A 19,364-nucleotide genomic window follows, 5' to 3' on the forward strand; every position below is an offset into this window, starting at 1 on the left:
ACGACCCTTCAGGCGGCCAGGGCGGAGACTCTCCCTCAGGCGGCCAGGGCGGAGACTCTCCCTCAGGCGGCCAGGGCGGAGAAGATCGTGCAGGCAGCCAGGGCTGAGACGACCCGTCGGGCGGCCATGGTGGAGACGACCCCTCGGGCAGCAACGGAACAGGCACCCACTCAGGAACCGACACAGACACCGGCTCAGGAACGGGAACAGACACCACCGGCTCAGGAACGGGAACAGACACCACCGGCTCAGGAACGGGAACAGACACCACCGGCTCAGGAGCAGACACCACCACCGGCTCAGGAGCAGACACCACCACCGGCTCAGGAGCAGACACCACCACCGGCTCAGGAGCAGACACCACCGGCTCAGGAACAGACACCACCGGCTCGGTAGCGGCCAACTTGTCCGAAGACACAGGCTCGGCGGCGGCCATCTTGTCCGAAGACACAGGCTCGGCAGACGTGACGTGAACAGGCTCGGCGGCAACCATCTTGTCCGCAGACACTGGATCCGGCTCGGCAGCGGCCATCTTGTCAGAAGACACAGGCTCGGCGGTGGCCATCTTGTCAGGAGACACAGGCTCGGCTTCGGCCATCATGTCCGGAAACACTGGAACGGCAGACGTGACCTGAACAGTCTCTGGATCGGCAGACGTGCCAGGTCGCTGGGGTGGCGCCGGCAGGGCGAGGAGCTTGGGCGGGGCCGGCAGGGCAAGCCGTCTGAGCGGCGCGTCAGGGATGGCAGTCACCTCTGGGATGGTCTCTGGGTTAGGAACCATGGGACAAGTCTTTGAGGAGGCCTTACTCCTCCTCCGTCTCCGGACTACCGGACTCGAGACCATCGGCACTGGAACCACCGGACCTGGGACCGCCGGACTCGGAACCGCTGGAACAGGGACCACCGGAACAGGGACCACCAGAACAGTCACGGAAAGAGTCTTCCTTCTCCTCTGTTTCGGGACCACCGGAACAGGGACCACCGGAACAGGGACCACCGGACTCGGGACCACCGGACCACTGGAACAGGGACCACCGACACTGGGACCACCGACACAGGGACCACCGGAACAGGGACCACCTTCCTGGCCTCTCGCTCCTGAAAGCGAGCGAGACCCTCCACCATAGCCTCAAAGGTACACCCATCATACACCCTCCTGAGAACCCAGTCCATGGGCTCATTGAGTGCGTAAAAAAAAAGGTCCTTAAGAGGCCCGTCATTAAGTTTTAAACCCTCCGCCGCTCTAAGGAATTCACTCGCGAACTTCCTCAGGTCAGCCCCTTGTTGGCGGAGGGCACTTAGTGACTGAAAACGAACAATGCGTTCGTAGTGGGGGCACGAGACAGGAGGGCCTGGTGGGTGACATGAATTCTTCTGCTGAGTCCTTGACATGGTCGGATCGTTCTGTCACGTTAACTAAAGAAAACTAAGGGAGAGGACTCAAGTGCAGAAAGAATTATTTATTAAATAAAAGAAACATGAAATGAAACAAAAACCCACAAGGGGGAAAACATGATATAAACCAAAACTACAACTTCAAAAACAAACATACCGGGGTTTCACGGGAAAGCGGGAGACGTAAACAAGACAACAATCCAACCAAGACTGCAAACACAAAGGAACTTATAAAAGGGACAAATCAGGCAGATAATGAGGGAACAACAGGTGGGACAAATGAAACCATTAATGAGATAACAAGGAGGGTGGTGTCAAAACAGAGACAGGAACACAAACACCACATGTGCTACACGAGACAGGACAGGCATGTGACAATTACTGCCTGATGAACGTTACTGTGAACTCGTTCATTCTGGTGTCTGTGAACGCCACGCTCTCTTAGAGTGCCAGATTTCTATAGAGCCTTCCAGGCGAAAACACGGCTAAAACACACCGTAAACCGGCCTTAATATGTAGCGGAAAAAACACCCAATCTGGCAACACCAGCCACCAGTGTCTACTGACTCTCTTGTTCGATCTCGTTCATCAAAATGAACAAATCTTTTTTTCCGAGTCATTTCATTCATTTAAGGGGCTTTAAATGTTATACTATTAACTGGCAAATTCCCAGAACACATCCACCTACGCAATCTTGATCATATTCTGAATTAAGAAATCATTATAATGCAGTCAAAAATCGTTTACAAGGAACATAAATAAATACCTTCCGAGTCTTTCGTTCATTTGTCACGTGACAGAGGCAATGAATGGATCGTTCATGAACGACTCATCACTTACGTTACAAATCAAAACAAAAAGCAGCAAGGAGGCGTCGTATGATCATTTAAACAAGTTTTATGACAAGGTTGGTGAGGATGGGAAAAATCTGACACATAGCTTCAGTGTTAAAACTGATAAAATAATTGTCTGTGGTTCTATATGGGCTGTGGCAATCATTTTGAAAAATAATATCTCGCAGCAACATGGAAAAAAAGAACTATGAACTAGATCATTTTTGGAACTGTGAATTTAGCTCAAAATTTTGAGTATGAACTATGAACTGAACTAGTTCATTTTAAAATTTGTGAACTGAACTTTGAGCTAGTTCATGTAGAAAGTGAACTTTCCCAACACTAGAAATAAAGTGAATCCATCAACAGACAAATAAGAGTCACGGGTCAGAGGTCAAATATGATTGACAGCTCACAGCACTAAATAACACACCAGTAGATACAGATATCTAATCCAATATTTCACTCTTCTGCTATTAGTTTTCATTCAGGGCCAGAATTCATTTGAAAATGTAAGATCAAAAGAGCAAAAGCTTGTTGATTTCCGTGATGTTAAAGGAGACGGATGTGTGAGCGGAAACTAGCTGAGGTTGGGGGAGGATTCACACACAACCAGATAAATATCTCAGTTCAGTCTTTCAGATCAATCTGAGTGTTTCAGACATTAAGAGTTACTATCGTGGGCTTTTCAGTGAACCGATGAAGAAAATGTTTCTCAAATTAGTTTTGCTCTGTTTGTGTTTGTGGCGTCTGGATGATGAGTTTTAAATGTGTTTTTCTGGTTTCAGTTGTTTCTGTTCTGATGTGATAAATTACTGGTTAAACTAGTCAGAAAGGAGATTAAAGCCACTCCTTTTAATGCATTTATTGATTATATAAAACTGTTTAACTATTTCTCATTTTCATTCATCATCTTTTGTCTTTGAACTGTTGCAGAATATTAATCACTTCACATTTACATGATTAAAAGTATTTTAGTGAAGCTTCATCAAACCAACATCAAGTGATTTTAAAGCTTTAATCTGTGAAAAACTCTGTTCTTCAGGTGTGTTTCGTGAGTTTGTGTCAGTGAAGGAGGGACATTCAGTCACTCTATACTCTGATCTTACTGAAATGAAGGATGATGATGTGATTCAGTGGAGGTTTGGAGATAAAAACACTTCAATCGCTGAAATCAATGTAACGGCCGACAGAATCGCTGTATATGATGATGTTCTTGATGGGAGATTCAGAGACAGACTGAAGCTGGACGATCAAACTGGATCTCTGACCATCACAAACACCACAACTGAACATACTGGAGATTATTATCTGCAGATCAACAGTGCGATCAAGAGTTTCGATCTCTATGTCTACAGTGAGTAAACCTTTTGAGTGATACGGTCCCACATTTGGGATTTGGAATGTTCAGTGATGTCACATAACTGTCAGATTCAAACTCTTCAGACAATTTGAACTGCGGCGCAAACAAACACTTGCGGCGCCATCTCACATTTTAAATCAAGATCATGACGGTTCACCATGGAAACAATAATGGGGAAATGTTTTAAAATAAATGTCGCCTTGATAAACTCACCCAGTCAGAATCACGCGTGAAAGGGTTAAATAGCCTATTGGTTTCACCTGTTTTTAATGACAATTAAATTAAATATATATATATTTTCGTTGTTTTATGATATTGTTTATTTCAGTCACTCTAAACTCTGATCTTAGTAATAGTAGTTTATAGTAATCATCATGATTTTTAAATGTATGCAATGTTTGATAGAGAGCAAACGCAGTGTTGACAGAGCCGGGCTAATATGATCACACTTCCTGGTTCTAGTAAGAGCTCGAGCTGCTGGAGTTTGCTTGGTAACGCTTTAGATTACAGCCCGCAAAGAACTGCGTATTTAAAACTAATTTACAGTGTAACTTTCTTTAATTATAGTGTAAAACATGTAAAGTTTTAGGAATAAAGGGGTAATAACCAGAGGAATTAACAAATTATGTATACTGTCGGTATTTTGGAACTAAGCGTTACTTATTCTACTATTATGATACAGCAATCTTACATTTTAGCAATTTAGCGAGAACAGACACTGCAAACCCTTTTGTAATAACAGTATACCATATTTACAATATACTCTTGTTCATGTAGTTACAGGGTAAGTGTGACTTCTGCGGCTGGACATTTAAGTGGTGCTTGTTACTCTTTTAATCCATTAAAGGTGCCCTAGAATGTGAAATTGAATTTATCTTGGCATAGTTAAATAACAAGAGTTCAGTACATGGACATGACATACAGTGAGTCTCAAACACCATAGTTTTCTCTTTCTTATTTAAATCTCGTTTTTGAAAAACACCCCTGAAAAACAGGCGAATCTCCACATAACACCGACTGTGACGCAACAGTCGGGATCATTAATATGTATTGTACGCCTCTAAAAATTTGCATATGCCAGCCCATGCTCAGTGCCAGGCGGAACTGCGCAGCCGAATCATCAGAAGTTCTGCAGGTGAAGAAACAAGCAGGAGGAGGATCATAGGGAAAATGGCAGATCTATCTATAATCTATCTATAATCGGATACCGCTACAGTTTAATTCGAAGTTGTTAGTTGCTCTGCCCATTTCACCGCGGACTGTTTTTCTAACCTGGAACAATATCAAGCAGCCAGGCATCTCTCGGCGTCTCAAACGGACGAAGGGGGCAATTTCAACTAACGTTATATTCCCGCAAGCGGTAAGTAGTGATTTTTTTAACGATAATTTACACTGTGTTAGATCCAGCGCGATATTGTTTTTTCCTCGAGAGACATTGTGGCTTGCAAACGAGCTAGCGAAGCATGGCAGTTGCTCAGTGTTTGGATGTACAAATGAACACAAAAATATTTTTTTAGCTCCTTCATCCGAGCCTCTGGAGAACCAGTGGGTTATGTGAATTTCTGATACGTAATTGTTCAAGTTCAGACAGATAATCTTTCTCTCAAAGTCGTTCAACACTGTTTATGCATCAGTAAATCGCGTTGCAGTGATAAGATCTTCATTCACGCTATCAACAGACTGTCATCTGCTCAATGCTCATCACTGCAACCTTTTATGTGATGGGAATAGGAAATCTAAAAACTTAAAAAACTTATCATGATTCGTTAATCCCGATAGCTGTAATAGTAAAAACGTTTAAAAGCTGTAATAGTAAAAGTTTTCCAGATAGCTCTACATGTAATGCCAGATATTTCATATGCAAGCATGTCAGCCAATCACAGCAGTGGGCAACAACACTGAAGTCTCACAGCAGACACGCTCCTTCAAACTGAGTGTTCAAATCAGGGGTTGAAATCAGGCTAGGAAATATGCCTTTTATTTCTAAATTATAACAAATTTTGATCTAAAAAACATACTAACATTATAAGGGCACCCCAGGAAACATTATAAAATAATAAAATAATCCATTCTACGGCACCTTTAAGTTAATACTAACACTTTCTTTTCTTTTTTTCTCTTCTGTCAGATCAAGTTTGAATTCACAACTCAGTTATTATGGATTGATTGATTAAATAAAATAATATAAATTTGAAGCTCAGATACTCAACACCATTAGTTTTAGTGTGACATTAAACATTACAGTAAAAGTGTCTTTTTTAGTTATTGTTCCATATATAAATCTATTTCTCTTTTCATTCATCATCTTTTGTCTTTGTACTGCTGCAGAATATTATTAATTTCACATTTAACTGATTAAAAGTATTTTAGTGAAGCTTCATCAAACCAACATTAAGAGATTTTAAAGCTTTAATTTGTGAAAAACTCTGTTCTTCAGGAGTGTTTGGTGATGATGAAGTGAAGTTAGTGATTGAGGGAGATTCAGTCTCTCTAAACTCTGATCTTACTGAAATGAAGGATGATGATGTGATTCAGTGGAGGTTTGGAGATGAAAACACTTTTATAGCAGAAATCAATAAACGGGCCGACAGAATCACTGTATATGATGATGTTCTTGATGGGAGATTCAGAGACAGACTGAAGCTGGACAATCAAACTGGATCTCTGACCATCACAAACACCACAACTGAACATGCTGGAGATTATTATCTACAGATCAACAGTGAGATCAAGACATTCAGGCTCTTTGTCTTTGGTGAGTTAAATATCAGTTTCACTTGTTTTATATTTTATTCAGCACAAAGATACAATTACTAATTCAACATTCATTTTGCTTTTAATTTTTAATGATGATATTTATTTAAATTTTTTATTTCAACTATTTACTTTTATAGATCATTAACTGATCTTCTTAATCTGTGACGAACCCTGTGTGTGTGTGTGTGTGTGTGTGTGTGTGTGTGTGTGTGTGTGTGTGTGTGTGTGTGTGTTGGTGATTCAGTCCTGGAGTCATTGGAGTCAGTGATGGAGGGAGATTCAGTCTCTCTAAACTCTGATCTTACTGAACTGAAGGATGATGATGAGATTCAGTGGAGGTTTGGAGATGAAAACACTTTTATAGCAGAAATCAATAAACGGGCCGACAGAATCACTGTATATGATGATGTTCTTGATGGGAGATTCAGAGACAGACTGAAGCTGGACAATCAAACTGGATCTCTGACCATCACAAACACCAGAACTGAACATGCTGGATCTTATAAACTACAGATCAACAGTGAGAACAAGAGATTCATTCTCGCTGTCTTTGGTGAGTTAAAAACGTTTACAGCTGTTTTTTAAAGGAACACGCCGACTTTTTGGGACTTTAGCTTATTCACCGTATCCCCAGAGTTAGATAAGTCCATACATACCTTTTTCATCTCCGTGCGTGCTGTAACTCTGTCTGACACACCCACCGCTAGCCTAGCTTAGCACAAAGACTGGAGGTAAATGGCTCCGGCTAGCATATTGCTTAGAGCCCTGCACGGGGCAAAACATCCAGCCCTAACCGAGACCTGGCCCGTGGTGTTCAAGCCCTAATCCTTCCTGCAGACTTCCTGCTCAGCTACTGTTCGGACACTCTTGCTTACTGCTCCGCGCTTTGCTCTATCGCTTTTACATTTTATCTCAAATTTTTTTATATTTTATTTCCTTTATTTTATTTCCTTTTATCACCTAATTTTAACTTCAGCAAATCAGCACAGTGCTCATACGACAAAGTTTGGATTACTACAAAAACTGAGAATTATTTTACCCGACCAGCTTACATACCGGGAAAGGAAAACACAACTGCCTCAAGGATAAGAAAAAATGCCTCTTCTGGAATCTACTTGCTGCACTAACTGCCACAGACTTTTACAAAGGATTGCAGTTCTTGAAACAAAGTTACTTACGGGACCACCAAACCAGACGGAGAACACAACAGAGCTTCGTCATGGACACCCTCAACATACCGGTGAGTCCCATGAAACTAGTACTCCTTGACAGATAGAGAAACAAGCCGATCGACTTACTAATCGATGGCACAAACGGAGCTAGACCCAAAGGCACTCGAGACATCAGATTGTCACGAGCATCACATATTGCCGCAGTAGCATCCTCTACCCCAGATACAGCTCTGACAAGGATTGCAAACACTGGTCTCCTACCACCGCCTATACATCTTGAGAACAGATTTGAAGTACTAAGGAATGTAAATGAGGAATCCCCAAACGTGATGAATGTGATCGAACACAGACTGAATGGGCCAGTAGCTAACACTGATGCTAACTGGCGCTCAAGGTCGAGCAGACAGCGGCACTCAGCTCAGAGCACAGCCGAGCCCAGGACTCTGATAGTGGGGGACTCCATAATCAGAAACATTAGCAGCAGGGATACAACTACGTGCTGCCTTCCACAAGCAACAACTTCTGATGTAAACAGGGAACTTCAGAACATTCTGATGAAACATAAGACTGCAAATCGACTCATCATTCATGTGGGGAAGAATGATATTCATAAAGAGCAGTCAGAACTCCTTAAGAAGGATTTCAATGAACTTTTTGAAACACTTAAAAGACTGAAAGTTCAAACATTCATCAGTGGACCTCTCCCAGCAAGAGGAACAAACAGGTTTTCACGGTTACTTGGGCTTAATACGTGGCTGCAAAAAACCTGCAATATAAAAGGAGTGAACTTCATTGACAATTTCAATCTTTTCTGGAGTCAGAGACAACTGTTTCATCGGGATGGCCATCACCCAAACAAACTTGGTTCAAGAGTGTTAAAGGACAATATCTACTTCTCCCTAAATCATCCTTCTGCAGTTTGTGCCAATCCACTCAATCTGAACGGCACACACACACCTGGACACAGTATGAATGACCACGGGACTTCACTTCAGCAGCAGAATGGACATGATAACACCACTCCACCACAACAACCTCTGCTCACGGACACAATCTCAGCTGAGCCCTGCCCACAGAGCTCACCACAGACAGACATATCAGAACTGCTTGAAGATTCAGCACCCAAGGACGACTTCCTGAAAAACAGCCAGGGAAGCCAGGACAGCATATTACAGTCTCCAATAACACCAGAGCAACAGCCCCTTTCACCAGACACTTTTTCCCTCTCTCCAGCATCGCCACTTCTGTGCTTCTCACAGAAAATGGAAGAACTGGTGTATGCTGGAACCAGACTATCCCACTCTTTTGCTGCAAGCCCCCAGATACCAACCAAAAAAAGACAGGCACCATTACCACCAAAGCCTGCGGGCCCAGCTCACCCTCCCTCTCCTCCTGTGAGAGCTCTTCGGCCTCTGCCACAACGCCAGGGCCCACACCCTCCTCCATCTGCTCGAGGTGAACCAAAAACAACTGATACCAGCTCTCAGTGATATGTGCCGGGTCCCCGTTTTGATAACAGTAACTTTCTCAAATGTTTACAGAACAAGCGGGAACCCAGTGCGCCTGTATCTTTCTCTATTGCTGTTCTATTACAAGATAGAAAGTCTAAGGCCTTCAATAGCCGTACAGCAAACCTAACTAATATGGTGCCTATTACACGTCAAACTAATATTGCTGTGGGGAAAAGTAAGTTTGTTAAGTTAGCACTCTTTAACATTCGCTCACTTAAAAATAAATCACTTCTAGTCAACGACTTAATAACCACAAACAACCTGGATTTTATGCTTCTAAATGAAACCTGGCTAGAAGACAGCTGCAGTTCAACAATCCTCAATGAAACATCCCCTCCTAACTTTACTTTTATGAGTGTCTGCAGAGCTGTTAAGAGAGGTGGGGGTCTAGCTGCTCTTTTTAAAGATATCTATCAATGTAAGCAAATATCATTTGGGAATTACTTGTCTTTCGAATATCTGGGTATTGTGTTAAAAGGTGCTCCACGCATTTTACTTTTCATTATTTACAGGCCTCCAAAATTCTCTCCAGCCTTTGCTGAGGACATTACAGAACTGTTATCAACAATTACCTCAGAGTTTGACTGTTTTGCCATTGCTGGAGATTTTAACATCCACATAGATAGTGCAGAGAACAATATGGCAAAAGAAATCATTACTGTTTTAAAAACTTTTGATCTGACTCAGCATGTACATGGACCCACACACAATCGTGGACACACTCTAGATTTACTTATCAGTAAGGGTCTAAACATTTCATCGATTGTTATTAAGGATGTAGCGCTGTCTGATCATTTCTGTATTTTCTTTGATGTATTGATCTCTCCTGCCACTGAAGCTAGATCTGTGTCTGTCAAGAAGAGATGCTTAAACGAGAACACTAGTGTACTATTTATGAAGGCTATATCCTTAACACCAAGCATATCTGCGGACTCTGTTGATTTTCTCCTTGATTCTTTTAACTCAAAAGTTAAAAGTGTATTTGATGATATTGCTCCTGTTAAAGTCAGGAAGAAGAGTGGCAGACAAAAATCACCTTGGAGAAACTCAACAGCAGTGCAAAATATGAAAAGACAATGCAGAAAAGCAGAGCGCATGTGGCGGAAGACTAAACTTGTAGTCCATTATAACATCTACAAAGACAGCCTTCATGCTTTCAATATGCAACTAGGCAAAGCTAGACAGACTTTCTTCTCAAATATTATAAACAGTAATTTAAACAACACACGCACTCTTTTTGCTACTGTAGAGAGACTGACAAACCCCCCAAGCCAGTGAAATGCTCTCAGACAGCAAGTGCAGTGAGTTTGCTTCTTTCTTCTCTGAGAAAATCAATAATATCAGAAAGGTGATCAGCACATCCTTGAGTTGCTCTGGGGTCAGACAGATCAAACCACCTGAGAAAGTAGTTACTATGTCTGACTTCAAAGAAATTGATGGCAAAATTTTGGAAGGAACCGTACAGCACCTTAAAACATCAACCTGCGCTCTTGACACACTTCCCACATCATTTTTCAAAAGTGTGTTAAACAGTTTAGAAGCAGATCTTCTAGAAGTGGTAAATGCCTCACTTCTCTCTGGGAGTTTTCCAAACTCCCTGAAAACTGCAGTTGTCAAGCCCCTCCTGAAAAAGAGCAATCTGGATAAGACCATATTAAGCAACTATAGGCTGATCTCAAATCTTCCTTTCATAGGCAAGATCATTGAAAAAGTTGTCTTCAATCAGCTGAACAAATTCTTATGCTCGAATGGATACTTTGACAATTTTTAATCTGGTTTCCGACCACACCACAGCACAGAGAGAGCGCTCATAAAGATAATAAATGATATTCGCTTAAATACTGATTCAGGCAAATTATCGGTGCTGGTACTACTCGACCTCAGTGCTGCATTTGACACTGTCGATCACAACATACTTCTTGACAGGCTGGAAAACTGGGTGGGGCTTTCTGGGATAGTCCTAAAATGGTTCAGGTCATACTTAGATGGGAGAGGTTATTATGTGAGTATAGGAGACCATAAGTCTGAGTGGACATCCATGACATGCGGAGTCCCTCAAGGCTCGATTCTTGCGCCACTCCTGTTCAACCTGTATATGCTCCCAATGAGCCAAATAATGAGAAAGAACCAAATTGCTTACCACAGCTATGCAGACGACACACAGATCTACTTAGCCCTATCGCCTAACGATTACAGCCCCATTGACTCCCTGTGCCAGTGCATTGATGAAGTCAACAGTTGGATGTGTCAAAACTTTCTTCAGTTAAACAAAGACAAAACTGAAGTCATTGCATTTGGAAACAAAGATGAAGTTCTCAAGGTGAATGCATACCTTCACTCTAGGGGTCAAACAACTAAAAATCAAGTTAGGAATCTTGGTGTGACACTAGAGTCAGACCTTAGTTTCAGTAGTCATGTCAAAGCAATAACTAAATCAGCATACTATCATCTGAAAAATATTGCAAGAATTAGATGCTTTGTTTCCAGACAAGACTTAGAGAAACTTGTGCATGCTTTCATCACCAGCAGGGTGGATTATTGTAATGGACTCCTCACTGGCCTTCCCAAAAAGACCATAAGACAGTTGCAGCTCATACAGAACGCTGCCGCCAGGATTCTGAGCAGAACCAGAAAATATGAACATATCACACCAGTCCTCAGGTCTTTACACTGGCTCCCAGTTAAATTTAGGATTGATTTTAAAGTATTATTACTGGTATATAAATCATTCAATGGCCTAGGACCTCAATATATTGCAGATATGCTCACTGAATATAAACCCAACAGATCACTCAGATCATTAGGATCACATCAGCTAGAAATACCAAGGGTTCACTCTAAGCATGGCGAGTCCGCTTTTAGCTATTATGCCAGCCGCAGCTGGAACCAGCTTCCAGATGAGATCAGATGTGCTCCTACAGTAGTCACATTCAAATCCAGACTCAAAACACTTCTGTTTAGCTGTGCATTTACTGAATGAGCACTGTGCCAATGTTCGTCCGACTGTACTGTACTGTATTTTATTTTTTATTTTTCTAAACTGTTTTAATTATTCTTATTTCTTTTTATTATTTTAATTTCTTCTATGTAAAGCACTTTGAATTGCCATTGTGTATGAAATGTGCTATATAAATAAACTTGCCTTGCCTTGCCTAATCCGGCCCCAGCCCAATAACGTCTGCAATTTTTCAGCCCGAAGCGAGACCAACATCAATATCACTTTAAGCTCTCTCTGACGCGCGCTGTCTCTGCTAGACGCACACACATACATACACACACACACGCAACTAGGTAAAATTTTATTATAGGCCTCAAACATAACTACCACCACGACAATCATGCGCACAAATATTAATACAGACTGTCCATTACAGAAAAACATAAGCGTGCAGTAGAGAATATTATATAGCCAAATGTGATCCAGCAGTAAATAAAAATTTACGGCCTACCTTTTTTTTGATGTTTAGTAACTTTACTGAAGAACAACGTTTCAAAGAACTCTTCGCCAACTGGCTAACGTTAAATACTAATAAAAATATAATTAATAAATAAAAATCCGTTGAACTGAGTATATAGGCTCATTCACTGTTTTCGCGAGTGTTGTGAAGAAAAAGAATAGCGTCCACTGTTGAGGGCTTCAGGCTCATTGTTTGTTGTGGTAATCAAATCAAAACTCTGTCGAGTCCGACCAAAGCCCGATCTGTAAAAAAAAAGGAAAACTGCTTCCAATATAAGTGACAAAATAATGCCAAAATTTTCCTATTTACATGTTGTGATTTGTATAGTCACAGTGTGTACAAATAATACGGTCTCATGCACAGCCATCTTCTAACCGTATACTGGGAACTATATTCTCAGAAGGCGAAGCACTGCTACTTCTGCGGAGTGATTTGCTCGCAGCGCCTGAGAAGCCCCGTGGTGAGGAGCAGAGAGTTCGCTCAGAGTTGGAGTAAATCACTCCGCAGAAGTAGCAGTGCTTCGCCTTCTGAGAATATAGTTCCCAGTATGTATACGGTTAGAAGATGGCTGTGCATGTGACCTTGTTATTTGTACACGCTGTGACTATACAAATCACAACATGTAAATAGGAAAATGTTGGCGTTATTTTGTCACTTATTGGGAGCGGTATGCTAGCTGGAGCCGTTTACCTCCAGTCTTTGTGCTAAGCTAGGCTAGCGGTGTGCGTCAGACAGAGTTGCGGCACGCACAGGAATGAAAAGGGTATGTGTGGACTAATCTAACTCTGGGGGATACGGTGAATAAGCTAAAGTCCCAAAAAGTCGGAGTGTTCCTTTAATGAATTTTTTTTTTAATGAATTCATACACAATTTTGTTTTTGTTATTTTATATTGTTTATTTTTAATGTAAATTTGTAACTATTCAAATTCAGTAAACCATTATTACATTATTTAACTGTATAAATCTTTGCAAACCCTGTTTCTGTTTGTTCTCTGTGTGTTTGACAGATGAAGTGAAGTCAGTGTCAGTGAAGGAGGGAGATTCAGTCTCTCTAAACTCTAATCTTAGAGAAATGAAGTATTATTATCAGATTCAGTGGAGATTTGGAGATGGAAACACTTTAATAGCAGAAATCAATAAACGGATCGACAGAATCACTGTATATGATGATGTTCTTGATGGGAGATTCAGAGACAGACTGAAGCTGGACAATCAAACTGGATCTCTGACCATCACAAACACCACAACTGAACATGCTGGAGATTATAAACTACTGATGTTTCCAGGAAGTCTCTCATCAAAAGTATTCAGAGTTTCTGTCTATGGTGAGTAGAGATCATTTTTCTTCTCCATTAAATATTTTTATTTACTATTTACATGTTGAATTGTTGAATCGTTTACAGTTTGAGATGACCGACCATATAAAAACTCACTTGGAACCGAATATAAGATTGTTGATTAGATTTGATCATATTTCTGTGTATTCAGAAATATTAGTTGATGTCAGCGCTGATATTAGTGTTTATTGACTGATCTGATCTCAGTTTGATGTGTTTATTCCTCAGACTCTGTCCACTGTTGTGGTCCTACTGAAGCTGTGATCCGATTGGTCCTCTCTGCTCTGGTGGGCGTGGCTACTGTCATTCTTGTGGTTTATGAGATCAGATCCAGAAGAGCTGAACGAGATCAAGCACATATTCACACATCAGGTACATGATTGATGATGTCATTTCTCACAAACTGATTTTGCATATATTAATGTATGTCAGATACTTATGCCTTGATATGTTCATCTTTTTCAGGAAGTATCGAAATCTAAAGCAGAACGCTGAACTTTAAAGGTTCTTCAAGTGTGTTTTTGTTCTTCTAGTGTTTTTTTCATAATAAATACTGATGATTATTTGAGTTTGTGCTCTCTTTCAGTGTCAGATTTTAACAGTGTCACTTTATTGTTTATATTTCACTTTGTTGTTTATAACTTCTCTCAGATACAAAAATAATAATAAAGAGACACAGATCTCACTTTATTACTGCTGTATATTTGTCATATGTATTTTCTTGCCTTTATCAATAAAGTTTCTCACTCTGAGGTTCAAGAGTCTCTCATGATTTATTCAGAGGAATACAAACTTTATGTATATTTTAAATATTTCAGCAGTGTACCATATACAGCTTTATTTCTACTTTTTTCAAAAGTCTTATAGCCTATCTGTAAAAACATTATTTATTTATCTATTTTTAATATTACCAATTAGTTTTTTTTTGTTGTTGTTTTTTTTACAATATATTCCTTTATAAACAACATACAGCTAAAATATTATTAAAAACATATTTCTAAATTGTATTAACTCATAAAACTAACTCTTTTACATGTTCTAGTTGCAGATTTACTGCAAGAAAAATATACAATACCGTGTTAAGTTCGTGTTACAGATCACATGCAGAATCACATATATTTTACTTGTTTATTATTACATCAAGGATCTCACGATTTGGCATTTTTTCATTCCATTTGACTTTATGAATATAGTAAAAGGCAATAATAGTAATTAAATTAAATATAAAACAAAAGATTTTTATCACCATCAAATGAAAAACATTTTAGTATAACATCAACTTCAAAGTTAACAAGAATCACAGCTTTTCTATGTAAGTAATTACTGAGTTCTCTCCTAAATATTTGGGTCTTGGGACACTCCTAAAATAGATGATTCATATTTTCAGGGGAAATTTGACAAAAAACACAAATATCTTCCATGTTCACTTTAAAACGCTGTACCACACGTGACTTTATTATGACTACATAAGAGTCCATGAAAGTAATGCTTGTACTTCCTCCGTGTTTCAATCACGTGCTTCGCAGAAGCCCCGCCCACAGTGCTGACTCTTCACTCGTGGTCTCCTCTGATTGGCTGCGCGTCCGGCCAATGAGTCTCAGCCATCTGTGCAGGAACACAACCGAGCCATATTTCACTGAGCATTAGCTCGAGCAGCATTCATTATTATATCAGGATCTTAATCTTAATATAGATCCTTTAACAGTGCAGAGATGCGGGTCGCTGCAGCAGTGTGCTTTATATCTGCACTGGCTTTCACTGTACATGCAGATGTGTATTTGAACAGTTTTGATGTGTTTTACTGATTATTTCACGTCATCTGAGCTTCACCACTTTGAGCTCCAGTCGGCCACAACGTCCTGTAGATCTAATCGATAGCAATCACGATGTGATAATGTGTTATGAGAATTGTAAGGGTGGATTCCTGCAGTGGTTCAAGCTGCAAGAACTGCCGAATGACTAAAGAAACGTTATTGGCAAGATGGTAGAAAACTGCACATTTCTTGTCTATACCACCCACTGCCACTTATACCAACGACGGAAATAAGTGCAGTTACATTAGCTTAATATTTGTGGGAGAGCGTTGCTATAGATAGTGACGATATCGTATTGCAATATGTAGCACTTCAAAGGCAATACCAAATCAAAACTAGTTAGCACATTAGTTGCAATTGAAAAGGTTTAATGACAAATTATGGTTATGGTTACACTTAAAATAGTTACAAAATAGATGTATGAGATGATGATGATAACTTATATTATTAATTGTACCCAGCATATATGAAAAATGTTACCTGAGAGAGAGAGAGAGAGAGAGAGAGAGATAGAGAGAGACAAAGAAAAGAGGAGGCAAAAGAAGAGAGCCCCAAGAAAGGGACCCAGAGAATAAGAGAGCCAGAGCATCAAAGAGTCAGAGCAACAGTTACAATCTTCTTTAATCCTTTCCTTGACCATGTGACTAAAACCCAAATGTGAGACATTCAAACTGACCAATCAGATAATTACACTTCCACCACTGTATTAAAGGTGTGACAATTCATCGACCCCCAAAGTACAAACATTTGGCCTGCAGGCCTAGATCACTATCAGCCCCTCTGTGCCTTTAGGAACTCCAAATGGTCATTGTGGTAGAAAGAGGGGGTAGAAAAACAGTCAAGATTATTTTCTATTCTACAGTATGCCAGGTTAAAGAGATGTGTTTTTACTCTAGATTTAAACTGACAGAGTGTGTCTGCTTCACAAAGCTAGGAAGACTATTCCAGTGTTTGGCGCTAAATAGGAAAAGGATCTACCGCCTCCAGTGTATTTTGATATTCCAGTTATTATCAACTGGCCAGAACTGTGAGACTGCAGTGGATGTGAAGGACTATAAAGTGACAAAAGCTCAAGTACTGAGGAGCGAAACCATACAGGGCCTTTACAGTAACAACACAGGCAAACATTATACATGTGATTTACGGGTGGATAAACAGCTTCTGCTGGATGTTTGTCGTCTCTGTGTGTGTCAGTAGTTTGTGGCTGAAGCGTTTCTTCATTTTCTCTCCTGCTAATAAGAAGCTCACAATCTTCCACTCCACACAAAACATCTTTACACTGAAATAAAGTGAATCCATCAACAGTCAAATAAGAGTCACAGGTCAGAGGTCAAATATGATTGACAGCTCACAGCACTAAAAAACACACCAGTAGATACAGATATCTAATCCAATAGGCTCTATGCACGTACTGTACATACATGTACTAGGCTATCAACTTCCTGTTCAACTTCCTGTTTATACACGGACAGATATGGCTCTCTTTTATAGTTGCTGTCTTCAGGATTTACCTCGTCTCACGGTAAATGACATAGACCGACTCGTAACAACATCATGTGCTGCTCCCAACAGCAAGCGGGAAAAGGGATTTAAAATGTATATCGGCAGCTATATCGACAACTATGAGGGTAAGTAGCTAACATTATCATGCTATATTGTAATCAAGAAACTGACGTGACTGAACTTGTTAACGTTAGCTATTTTGTTTCACACTACTATATTAAAACAGACAAACTAGCACAGTGTAAGAACGAGTGTATTCCAGTTTCGAAATGTATGTTCATCTTTTTCCGTAACAGTGTCAATGAAAAACAAGGTGACAGGAGAGGTCAGCGTGAGGGCAGTCTGTCATAGATCCATGAGGAAAAATGAAAAGCCACACGAATTGAAAGTAGGGTGACTAGGGTCAATGTTAGGGTAATGGTTAGGCTGATAAGTTGCCCAGCTGATAAGTAACATTATCTAAATGTACATGGCTCAGTCTACTGTTTATGGATGTGAATGGGTAGGCCTATGTAGCTCTCATCTACAATAGGTAAAGTTGGTTTTATATTCGCGGACTTTCGCGTTCAATAACTCGTGAACTAAAAGTTGTTACTACACAAATAACACCTAACACTTAACTACACATATAACACCTGCAGCTACAACCTAATTTTCCTCAAAACGAGCTTTCCTTCGCAGTGGAATAAATACATTGATCTCTATGCGCAGGCTGCTGAGAAGGGACCGTCTGCAAAGTGCAAACCCCGAAAAGTCTTAACTTACAAAATATTCAAAAACTTCACTGTAATTCTGTATTGTTGCCAAAATCAGATCACACATGACACATCACTGCTGTCCTGCTGGTTATATAACAAGACTTTGTTTTGGATAAATGCAATACAATTGTATAATTGCATTACAATGTGTGATCTGAATTTGGCAACAATACAGAATTACAGTGAAGTTTTTGAATATTTTGTAAGTTAACACTTTTCGGGGTTTGCACTTTGCAGACGGTTATATTATTTTTCATAATAACAAATCATAAAAATAATGCAAACATTTTTTTTACCCAAAATAAGTTGTAGTATAACCATCAGGACAGTAGTGATGTGTGAACTGAATTTAGTGACACTATAGTGTGTGTTTTTGACTGTTACTGATTGGTCCCTTCGGATCCGTCTCTCAGCCGCCTGCGCATTGATTGATTGATTGATTTTATTTCTGGATCAAACCGGTACAAAAAGAAAGAAACAGTAATCCAAAAGGATAACATGCTAAAGTAAAAATACAGCATGGTCCTTGGTGTTACACACTGTAAAACAATAAACAGAAACATAATGGACAAGAAATAAAGAAAAACAAAAACAAACCCATACAATATGAAGAGGAGGGTAAAAAAAACATCACGTAAAACAAACTAAAACAAAATAAAAACACTATAAAGACTCTCCAAACTATTAATAACTAATTTACCCTATCCCATAAATGTTTTTTGACCTGTGTTTTAAAAATCCCTCTTGATGATAGGAGTTTTGTAGCAGTAGGCAAAATATTCCATGCCATGATACCAGTATAAAAGAAAGAATTTTTAATTGCATTTGTAGCTCTAGGAACTATGCAAGAGCGGATGCTGGCCCTAGTATTATAGCCATGCTGCGTATGGACCATGTTTACGTTAGAGCATAAATATTTGGGGGCATGACCATTAACAATGTTAAACATATGATTTAACTTAAGTTGTTCTACTCTTAGATGTACAGGTAGTAGACCAGCTCTTGTAAACTCCTCCCTACCTATATGAGTACGGGAGGGTACTTTTAATAGGTACCGAATAACATTGTTTTGCAGCACTTGGAATTTATTTTTAAATTTCGCAGTCAACTCAGAAAACCATGCAGAGCAAGCAAAATCTACATGACATTGAATCAGAGTTAATACCAATAATTTCTTTACAGAGGAATCAAAAAGCTTTGTCTTGCGATATAAAAACTTTAACTTACAGGCACATTTGGCTAAAACCTTGGCTGCAATGGCTTCACCTTTAAGTGATTGATCCAATGTTAGACCCAAATATGTAACACTTGATTTGGATACAATTTCAAACCCATTACACATCACCTTTAAAGTATTTGATTTTGCCAGTTTCCTTTTTGTACCAAACAAAATTGATTCAGTCTTGCCCAGATGCATAGAGAGCTTATTGTCTACTAGCCACTGGCTGACAGACTCGAGCTC

General features: G+C 40.0%; 2 protein-coding genes across 2 annotated transcripts in view; both read left to right on the forward strand.

The window, feature by feature from the left end:
* LOC307169652 (uncharacterized protein) overlaps nucleotides 1–19,364 on the forward strand; it is a gene marked incomplete at its 3' end in the record, with an annotated part of 320,630 nt that overhangs the window by 231,392 nt on the left and 69,874 nt on the right. The window lies entirely within an intron of this gene.
* LOC307170531 (uncharacterized protein) lies at nucleotides 780–14,091 on the forward strand (the record flags this gene model as incomplete). The annotated part of the gene is made up of 5 exons (XM_079891655.1): nucleotides 780–954; nucleotides 3,274–3,585; nucleotides 6,029–6,346; nucleotides 13,498–13,649; nucleotides 14,056–14,091. The coding sequence occupies 5 exons, from the start codon at nucleotides 780–782 to the stop codon at nucleotides 14,089–14,091; spliced, it is 993 nt and encodes a 330-aa protein (XP_079747781.1).

The sequence above is a fragment of the Squalius cephalus genome (assembly GCF_949319135.1).
Source record: "Squalius cephalus genome assembly, chromosome: 13".
Lineage (NCBI taxonomy): Eukaryota > Metazoa > Chordata > Actinopteri > Cypriniformes > Leuciscidae > Squalius > Squalius cephalus.